Genomic DNA, 10,751 nt, shown 5'->3' with positions numbered 1-10,751 from the left:
ATGCCATGATCTTCATTTTCTGAATGTTGAGCTCTAAGCCAACTTTTTCACTCTCGTCTTTCACTTTCATCAAGAGGCTTTTTAGTTCCTCTTCACTTTCTGCCATAAGGGTGGTGTCATCTGCATATCTGAGGGTATTGATATTTCTCCCAGCAATCTTGATTCCAGCTTGTTCTTTTTCCAGTCCAGCGTTTCTCATGATGTACTCTGCATATAAGTTAAATAAGCAGGGCGACAATATACAGCCTTGACGTACTCCTGTTCCTATTTGGAACCAGTCTGTTGTTCCATGTCCAGTTCTAACTGTTGCTTCCTGACCTGCATACAAATTTCTCAAGAGGCAGGTCAGGTGGTCTGGTATTCCCATGTCTTTCAGAATTTTCCACAGTTTATTGTGATCCACACAGTCAAAGGCTTTGGCATAGTCAATAAAGCAGAAATAGATGTTTTTCTGGAACTCTCTTGCTTTTTTGATGATCCAGTGGATGTTGGCAATTTGATCTCTGGTTCCTCTGCCTTTTTTAAAACCAGCTTGAACATCTGGAAGTTCACGGTTCACGTATTGCTGAAGCCTGGCTTGGGACCTCGTTTAACCTTAATTAGCTCCGTAAAAGCCCTGTCTCCAAATACAACCACATCGGGGGTTACAGCTTTGACACAGGAATTTTGAGAAAACATAACGCAGTTCTTAATAAGGGGTATAAAGTTTGGTTGGGCTTCCCTAATGGCTCAACAGGTAAAAGATCTACCTGCAATGCAGATGATGTGGGTTCAATCCATGGGTTGGGAAAATCCCCTGGAGAAGGAAATGGCAACCTACTCCAGTATTCTTGCCTGGGAAATCCCACAGACAGAGGAGCCTGGTGGGTTGCAGTCCATGGATGTGACTTAGAGTTGGATGTGACTTAGCGACTAAAGAACAATAGAGTTTGCTTGGTAACACGGACATTTGCTGGCTTTTCACTCAGCGAAAATATTCCCAAGCTGCCAGGACCACTGTGTGTAGCTCTGTTTGCTCTCTGTGGTTGGCTGCTAGCTGAGCAGAGAACCAAGCAGCACTGAAGCAGGCAGCTCCCAGGCAAGCCAGCCAGTGAAAAGAGCCAGGGCAGAACAGGGCAGCCGCTGCTGCTCAAGCCTCCCGCTCCCACCCAGCTATGCCTCTGCTCTGCTGCAGTCAGACGTTTCATTTCCAGTACATTCCCAAGAAAACTATTATCTGCCCTAGGCTTCCTTACTGACAGTGAGGGCACTGATCTTTCATTGTGAAACTTCTTAGCCCGATTGCCAGGAAGCTTGGGGCCAAATTTGCTGCTTGATCAAAGTGACCATGTGCTCGACTTTCATGGTTCATGTATTTGTATTTTGACCTTGAAGTTGATTTATAGCCATATTATTGCATATTAACTTTTTGATTACATTGCATAAAATATTTTTAAGAAACTGAAATGAAACATAAAACAAAGATGAATTATTCTTTAATGCTAAGGTAGAATGAAATGTCCCCTTTCCAGCATGCAGTTCTCATGCTCCCCTCATTATTAGTAGCAATGCCATCATCACCATGACCACCACGTGCAAGGCATGTTCTAATCACTAAGGATGTTGTGATGGGAAAAAAAACCAAAACAGTCCTTGCCTTCAAGGAAGTCACAATCTAGTTGGAAAGATGAGAAGTACTTGTAAAGTGTTACTGGCAATGCCAGTGGTCTATATTAAACACTCAGCCACAGGAGAATTTAGATAAATCTCAAAATTTTGTTCAAGAGGTCACTCATGTCTTGGGAGAGATAATTAATGTGCATTCCTCAGGAAATAGACCATGTGTTCAAATAAATTTGAGGAAATGTTGTGCGTATAATAATTCTTTTCCTTGTCCAACCCCTGAGATACGTAAAGTTTATTAGCATGCTGAATGCTCTGAGAATTCCAGAAGCAAAGAAACTGATTTAACAGCTTGATTCTTTAACAGCATTTTCAAACCTTATTGCCCACACCTATTTTTCCTCCCTACAGAAAACCCTGCCATCTTTTTCATGAATCAAATAGAACATAGGATCTATATAGGAGGAAGGAGAGACTAGAGAAGGATTATGATTTGTGTATTCATTTAGCAAATACCTGCAGCACACTTTTATATTTATACATACATATGTGTATATGTGTATGCATATATCTATATTTGTATACAGGTGCCCTCTAGAATAGGCAATGGCACCCCACTCCAGTACTTTTGCCTGAAAATCCCATGGACGGAGGAGCCTGGTAGGCTGCAGTCCATGGGGTTGCTAGAGTCAGACACGACTGAGCGACTTCCCTTTCACTTTTCACTTTCATGCATTGGAGAAGGAAATGGCAACCCACTCCAGTGTTCTTGCCTGGAGAATCCCAGGGACAGGGGAGCCTGGTGGGCTGCCGTCTATGGGGTCGCACAGAGTCGGATACGACTGAAGCGACTTAGCAGCAGCAGCAGCAGCAGCAGCACCCTCTAGAATGCAGATCAGGCTCCTGCTCAGGAAACAGCATAGAGGAAGGAGGAAGGAGGACTGGGACTGAAACTTGAACACAGGCAGGTCTTGAACAAATGAAGAGTCAGAGAATATCAGCCCTGAGTTTTAGGGTTTAGGATAGACTGTGGATAGCCAATGTTTTTCCTTGACATTTCTAGTAACAGTGATTATGTGTGGTTTGCTTTCTCACACTGATTTAATTAACTAAATAATTGAAATCTTGAAATCTCTTAATTTGATAAAAATACCAAAGAAGTAAAAAATTATACTACTCAAAAGTTGCATGGAGAAAGAAATCAAATCCCCTCAATTCTGCAATTCCATCCCCAGAAATAGCTTACCCTTCTTATGTATATATACTCTTTTTATGCAAACACATCTCTATTTACACTTGTCTACAACTACATCCAGATATATATTTTAATGGAGTCCCACTTCATGCATTACATGTTGATCTTCTATTTTCTTTCTTGCGTTAGTAATGTACCTTGGACATTTTTCTAGATCGCTTCATACAGGTCTTTTTCATTCCTCTTAGTAACCACCTAGTGTTTTACTGAATTAACATAGTATCCATTCATTCATTCACTCATCAGAATTGGGAAGACCCTATCTTAAGACCTGGAGATAATGTAATGAACAAGACAGATAGTACTCTCTTGCTCTCATGGAGATAATAACTAGTTGGAGATGATATGAGGATTAGGAGGGTATAAAAATAACCACAGACATAAATAAGCAAGATAAATGTTAGAGATAACTGCCACATAAAGAATTAAAATTGGTGATGTAATCAACTATACTTCAACAAAAATTAATTTGGCGATGTGATGAGAGTAAATGGGAAAGGGCCAATTTTGAATTGTTTCTTCCAAAGTAATTGACATGTAAGTTGTTCACAATTTTTAGTTATTAAACGATATTCTAATGAACAACCTTGAAAATACAGCTTTGTGTCTGTAGGATAGAGTTCTAAAAATAAGACTGTTTCTTATCCAGCTCTCAACTTTGCACTTTCTCCATCTTTTCCATATCTTTCCTCACCATCTCCCTACCCTGGTCCTCCCTGATGGAAATGGGTTGTTACTTAGCTGACCAGCACTCAATGCAAGACTGATGGGCTCATGCATTTCAAAGCCAACTGGTTTTAGGAGAAGCTTTTATGTGTAGCCCATAATATTACAGATGAATCTCAAAGAGATGACTTGTTTTGTCCAAGATCACATGACTACTTAGAACTGGAACTCAGATTCATGCCTTTTGCCTCCTCGTCCAGCAGGTTCCTCTTTACTCTGTCCCAACCAGTGCTTCCCACTGGGGAGACAGCTCCAGAGAAAGCAGGACTTGAGCAAAGCTGGTAACTTTTAACAGCCGAGTGGAAAGGCTAGAACAGTGGTTTTTAAACTTGGCTGAATCATCTAGGAAGCATCTAAAAAAATCACAAAGTCCAGGAACAATTAAATATCTGGGGATAGAACTCAGTTCAGTTCAGTCACTTAGTCATGTCCGACTCTTTGCAACCCCATGGACTGCAGCACGCCAGGCCTCCCTGTCCATCACCAACTCCTGGAGTTTACTCAAATTCGTGTCCATTGAGTCGGTGATGCCATCCAATCATCTCATCCTCTGTTGTCCCCTTCTCCTCCTGCCCTCAATCTTTTCCAGCATCAGAGTCTTTTCAAATGAGTCAGTTCTTCACATCAGGTGGCCAAAGTATTGGAGTTTCAGCTTCAGCATCAGTCCTTCCAATGAATATTCAGGACTGATTTCCTTTCGGATGAACTGGTTGGATCTCCTTGCAGTCCAAGGGACTCTCAAGAGTCTTCTCCAACACCACAGTTCAAAAGCATCAATTCTTTAGGATAGAATTCAGGCATCAGTATTCTTTAAAATTACCAGATGGTCCCTGTGCCCAGTGTTGAGAACCACTGGACTGAAGGATTTTTTTTTCCTCCCTCTTCTCCAGGCATTTAATCTTAGTCCAGCTGATCCAGATGGCAAATCGGATCCCTACATTGTGATCAAGCTTGGCAAAACTGAAATCAAAGACCGGGACAAATACATCCCTAAACAGCTGAACCCAGTATTTGGAAGGTCAGTGGCCATCTGAGTCTCACTGCACTGTCCTCTCTGTGTTTGCTCCTGTGGTGTTTCTTTGAGGAGGGGGTTGGTGTGTAGAGCTGTGTGGGTCTGAGTACACAGTGCAGATTAAATGCTGGCTCCTGCTCATGATAACAGCCAATCAAGTCAATATTCATGGGGAAGGGCCGGATTCTTTCCTTGGTCTCTTCAGCAGTTTGGTTGTGCATGATCTTCATGCCCATGGTTTTCCAATAATGATTTTCCCAGATCTCAAATGTAAGAGGCCCCTTGAACAGTCATAAGGTTCCCCCTCCTGCCTTGGAGAGAGTCCATTTTTACAGACCAGATAATCGAGGCCCAGAGAGGTTTAGAAATTTGTTCCAGTTCACACCACTCATAAGTAGAAGAGAAGGAGCCAGATGTTTAGTCTTCATCTGTTACCAAAGGGATTTTTGCTTCGTATCATTTTTCAGTTCCTTAGGGCTTCCCAGGTGGCACTAGTGGTAAAGAACCTGCCTGCAAGTGAGATACATGTCAGAGACGTGGGTTCAATCCCTAGGTTGGGAAGATCCTCTGGAGGAGGGCAAGCCAACCCACCCCAGTATTCTTACCTGGAGAATCCCATGGACAGAGGAGCCTGGTGAGCTATGGTCCATAGGGTTGCAAAGAGTCGGACAGGACTGAAGTGATGTAGCATGTAGCACACTGCAGGCAAAAAGTTGAATTGCACCCCCAGTGTTCCTGCAAAGTGTTTACAAGACATTGCATTTGCATATTTTAGGTGAGCCAGGGATTCTCCAGTTCTCAGCAACCCTCCCCCAGAATACTGGAGTGAGTATCCTTTGCTTTCTCCAGGGGATCTTCCCAACCCATGGATCGAACCCAGGTCTCCCACATTGCAGGTGGATTCTTTACTGGCTTAGCCACCAGGGAAGCCCTTCAGCAACCTTATCACCCCATTTATCTTCTAAAAGGGTTGTGTTTGTGAGCCTGACTGCCATTAACTCTGGAGTCAAGCACACCTGGGTTTCACTTTGCCACATCATGCAGATGGCTTAACCTCTCTGATCTGTAGCAGTAACAGTGACACTTGACCCTCATACGCCTTCAGAAGATTAAGTATGATAAGCACCCAGCATTGTCTATGACATTGCGTAGTAGCTACTCAAAATGCATTAGCTTCCTTCCTCTCCACCTTGATAATCATTTTAGCAATGTACACATCTTAAGTATATCTAATTCCTTTTTTCCCAGAGTCCCAAGGACCATGGGATGAAATCTCTATCCACCTCATTTAAATTCATTTACACAATTGTGGTCGCTTTGGAACTTCTGACATTTGATCAGAACCAGCCTCTTACATGTGATTCAGTTCAGTTCAGTCGCTCAGTTGTGTCCAACTCTTTGCGACCCCGTGAACTGCAGCATGCCAGGCCTCCTGTACATGTTATTGCTCCCCAGGAAATAAGACAATAAACAATCTTGCTTGTTCCGATTAAAGAGAATGATTAAAAGGATGTGCTAGGGAAATGTACCCTTGCTTCCCTGATCGGAGATGACTTTTATCATTACCTGCTGTTTATGTAACCAGCACTTCTTTTTGCCAAGCGCTTTGTAGTCACTTTTTATGAGCTGCTCTCTCCATAATGCCATGAATTAGACTGGTTTTATAACCTCCACTTATGACCATGGTAAACAAAGGAGAAGCTGCTGGGATATTCCTTCCTGCCTCTGGCACTTCAGAGCCTCTTCCAGAAGCCTTCCAGGTGTGGATGCTTTGTGGATGTGTATTTAATTGTTACTCAGGGAAAGATACTGCTGGCTCAGTCTTGAAAAATTCTAGCAGGGGCCATGGAGGGCTCTTGTGCCTGGACTGGGGTCTGGGGAACCCCTCTTTGAGACCTTTATAAGAGGATGTCACAGGCTCCTCCCCTGATGCCCTGGCCCAGACCTGCCTTAGTTTTCTTCATAACCTCTAGCATGAATTGGTGTGTTTCTCGTGTGTTTATGGTTGTTTCCCATCTCCCCACTAGAATGTGAGCTCCATTCCAATGGGGACTTGATCAAGTACCCTGTACCCTGTACCTTGCTGTGACCCTAGTGCCTCAGACAGGGCATAGCACAGAGCAGATGCTCTTTGAGTATCTGCAGAATTATAGAATAAACGAATGAATGTACAATGGGGAAACAATCCTTCGGTAATTTTTCAGTGGGATTTCAGGGAACCCCATTATCCTGAGGGTGTACACATCTGAAGAGTTGGAGGTTCCTCATTTTCTTAGTAACCACAGTGCCTGATACACATGACACATATTATGATGTCTCATAAATGTCAAATGAACAAATGAATCAAAAAAGAAGTAATAATTGGACAAAGAAACAATGGGACATCTTTTCTCCAAAGGTTCACAGTACTGAATGTTTCTATAAGACTCAGGTTTTACCCATTTCATGATGCATTCTCTTTTCTCACACCAATGTTGTATCCAGAGGTCATATCACATTGACACCCAAGTTCGTGTAAGTCTAATTTTCCCCCTGAGTGACTGGAGATCCAGTCATGGCAAGCTGCTTTTGGTGGTTTTCCTAAGGACAGCACTAATGAAAATTCAGGAGAGGTGAACCAGTGAGCACACAGCACACCATCCTGAAAGACGGATCAGAGCATTTGAGCCCTCTGTCCTCTGTCATGGTTGCCAGGGGCAGTTAAACACTTAATAAGTCTTTCCTTGGTGGCAGCAGCTTGGTGATGGCCAAGCTCAGAGGTGGCTGGGGGCTTTCTGGTGAGATGCCTCTAGAATATCCATTACAGCTTTAAATACAAATCTTGGAAACCCAGGGAGGTAATACTATGACTTCAGGTGGAAGAAATGAACTCAATTTCTTCACAGCTGTATTCCTGGCCTGCTAGGGCTGCCTCAGTCAGTTACAGGCAAGGAGCTGTCCAGCATCTCTGCATTTTTCTCTTTGGGGAGGGTTAATTGGCTCTGGGCTATGCTGTGATTGCTCTCCCTACCACTCTGGAGAGTGAGAGTCGGGTTAAGTGGGCCTGACCTTGAAGGCCACAGCCCAGACAGGCCTGAGGACAACTGGGGAAATAATGGGCCCTCTAATCTCCTCTCCTCCCTGCCTCCTCTCTGTCCCTTGCTCCCAGACCAGCCCTCCCTGTGTTGTCCCAGAGCAGAGTCAGGAACAGCTGGAGAAACATTGGTGTTTTAAGAACACATTTGCCTAAAATGCAGGCCTACATTCCCAATTTAATTCTTAATCACCTTCTCTAATGCTCAGTAGAACAGATAACACATTGTTACAGGAAATCCGACATCATGCCTATTCCTCTCAACACTGCATTAGGGTGGAATTGTGGAGGGAGCATGGAATTAGAAGGAAACTGATACTTATCTTAGTTTGACATGATCTGTGATCTTAGGCCAGTCCTCTGTGTTCTCTGGACTTCAGTTTCCTTAGCTGTAAAAGGAAGAGATTGGATATGATGATTTCTGAGATCCTGCACAATTCAAAGAAACATTTATTGTGTCTGCTTTCTGCAGCTGAAGTACAAGCTCCAACAATGCAGAGATGAGGAGGGCAAGTCTCTCTGTTCACAAGGGGCTCAGAATCTTGTATAGACACATCCCAGTCCTGCACGTCTATGTTTTAATGGTTTTCCATTGTCAATAGGATTTTCATCTCAAATAAACGCAGCTGATATTCCCTGATGAATCCACAATGGAGGGGAGAGGAAATGGCAGTTTATTGGGCACCAGTTGAATGCCTGGAAGTAAAATCTGTGTTTTGTATAAACAAGATCCCATTTAACCACTATGCTATATTATAAAGAAGACGTATTATTTATCCTCGTGTACATGTAAAGAGCCCAAAAGAGTTGAAATAACTTTCCCAATGTTTTACAACCAGGAAGTAGCTGATTCAAAATCAAGATTAGAAATCAGTTCTGTTTGAGACCAAAATCTAAGGACTTTGCTCTTCCTCTTGCTGTCACCCTAGTTGAGACTATAAGATGTGACCCATGAGAGAGTAGATGATTGGCTACTGGAAATTGACAAAAGGGTTGGAAATTGTTTGCATCTCAATGAAAAATTAAACTACATAAATATCCATTAAGTAGTAATTGGGTTTCTCAGTGTTTAGTGAGTTCCTACGGACCGTAGGCCTATACTTAACCACTTGGTGCAAAGAGCCAATGCATTGGAAAAGACCCTGATGCTGGGAAAGATTGAAGGCAGGAGGAGAAGGGGGCAGCAGAGGATGAGATGGTTGGATAGCATCACCCACTCAATGGATATGAGTTTGAGCAGGCTCCAGGAGATAGTGAGGGACAGGGGAACCTGGCGTGCTGCAGTCCATGGAGTCACAAAGAGCTGGACATGACTTAGTGAGTGAACAGCAACAATGGACTGTAGGTGAGCTAAAAGTGAAACAGGAAAAAGTTCTCTGCAGCACCAAATGCTGTTGATTCCTAAAGCCTCTGCTTGGACGGCAGGTCATTTGAGATCCAGGCCACGTTCCCAAAGGAGTCCTTGCTCTCTGTGCTGATCTACGACCATGACTTGATTGGGACGGACGACCTCATTGGTGAGACCAGGATTGACCTGGAGAACCGCTTCTACAGCAAGCACCGAGCCATCTGTGGCTTGCAGAGTCAGTATGAGATGTAAGTTCCTCTTCCTGTGGAGTCACTGTTGGTGCCCTGAGGCTGCAGCCCAGGCACTGGGAAGACCACCTAAGACTCAGTTTTAATATCTCAGATGGGCTCCATGTCAGCAGGGCTCACTGCTGACATGGAAACTGCTCATTGCACCTGAAGCTATTTGGGGCTGGGGAGGCAATATTGATTTGGAACCCAGGGCAGATTCTTCAAGTCAAGAGTTGTATTTGTTCAGTTGATTAGCTGGGCCTGGTGGGCTGAGTTCTCAGTAGGGAATGATGCTAGAAGAATGATTAACATAATACAAATGCCAATATCCTAGTTAATTACAACCAACACTCACAAGTACTTAAAATATACCATGTACTTCATATGGTATATCTAATTCAGTTCTCCTCAAAACCCATTGAGATGTTATTCCCATCTTACACATGAGGGAGAAGTGGGTCCAAGTCTCTCTTTAAAAAGGTTTTTGAGCTCTGCTTAATTTTAGAATGTATACTAGATTTCTTTTTTCAGTTCAGTTCAGTTCAGTTGCTTGGTCATGTCCGACTCTTTGTGACCCCATGAACCGCAGCACACCCGGCCTCCCTGTCCATCACCAACTCCCAGAATTTACTCTTTTTTTAAGTATGGCTTATTTGATATCTTAGGAGAAAATTCTTATAAATATCAGCTATGAGAATATATTAAAAAAAGGAAAATATAAAAACATCCATTAGGCTTCCATGGTGTAATTTTAGAAATATTTTTGAATATAAAGTAATATATATTTCTTGTATAAAATTTAGGAAATACAGGAAGTACAAAATGATGCTCAAATTATTTCACTCATAGATAAAACTTACATGAAAGAGTGTGTACGTGTTTCCTTTCAGCATTTTTTCTATGCTGCATGTATGTATAGTTGCTCAGTTGTGTCTGACTCTTTCCGACCCTTTGGGCTGTAGCCCACCAGGCTCCTGAGTCCATGGGATTCTCCAGGCAAGAATACTGGAGTGGGTTGCCATGCCCTCCTCCTCCAGGGTATCTTCCCAACCCAGAGATCGAACCTGTGTATCCTGTCTCCTGCCTTGAGAGCAGCTTCTTTACCTGTTGAGACATCAGGGAAGCTCTTTTTCTACGTTATTTCCTCCCAGAATTGGACTCATACTAACCATACAATTTCCTAAGCTTCTTGTTGCATTTATACGTTATATCATAAGCATTCTATGATATTAAATATTCTTCAAAATCATTATTTTAACAGCTCTCTGGTATTCCCTTATATAAATTTATTGTACAATTATATAACCAGTTTCCCTTCTTGAATTTCAGGGCATTTACATTTTTCTTCCTTATTCTATTAGAAATATTGCTGCTATGAGCATTACCATACAAAAGCCATTGCAAACCTTTCTGATAATTCATTCAGTGTTCATCCATCGACATGGATTTATTCCACTGAAAGGAATGCACACTTTAAAAACTTTTTTTTTTTTTTTTTTTTTTTT

General features: G+C 42.6%; 1 protein-coding gene across 1 annotated transcript in view; it reads left to right on the top strand.

The window, feature by feature from the left end:
• The window catches only part of FER1L6 (fer-1-like family member 6), a 175,416-nt gene that overhangs the window by 136,990 nt on the left and 27,675 nt on the right, over nt 1-10,751 (top strand). Inside the window, exons 32-34 of the mRNA XM_010839005.1 lie at nt 604-698; nt 4,407-4,601; nt 9,094-9,264. Of these exons, the coding sequence (XP_010837307.1) occupies nt 604-698; nt 4,407-4,601; nt 9,094-9,264 (461 nt within the window). The remainder of the gene's footprint in view (nt 1-603; nt 699-4,406; nt 4,602-9,093; nt 9,265-10,751) is intronic.

This window comes from Bison bison, unplaced genomic scaffold (assembly GCF_000754665.1).
Source record: "Bison bison bison isolate TAMUID 2011002044 unplaced genomic scaffold, Bison_UMD1.0 scf7180017864108, whole genome shotgun sequence".
NCBI classification, from domain to species: Eukaryota; Metazoa; Chordata; class Mammalia; order Artiodactyla; family Bovidae; genus Bison; species Bison bison.
The sequence above is the reverse complement of the archived record's forward strand: the minus strand, read 5'-3'. Positions and strand labels throughout refer to the sequence as shown.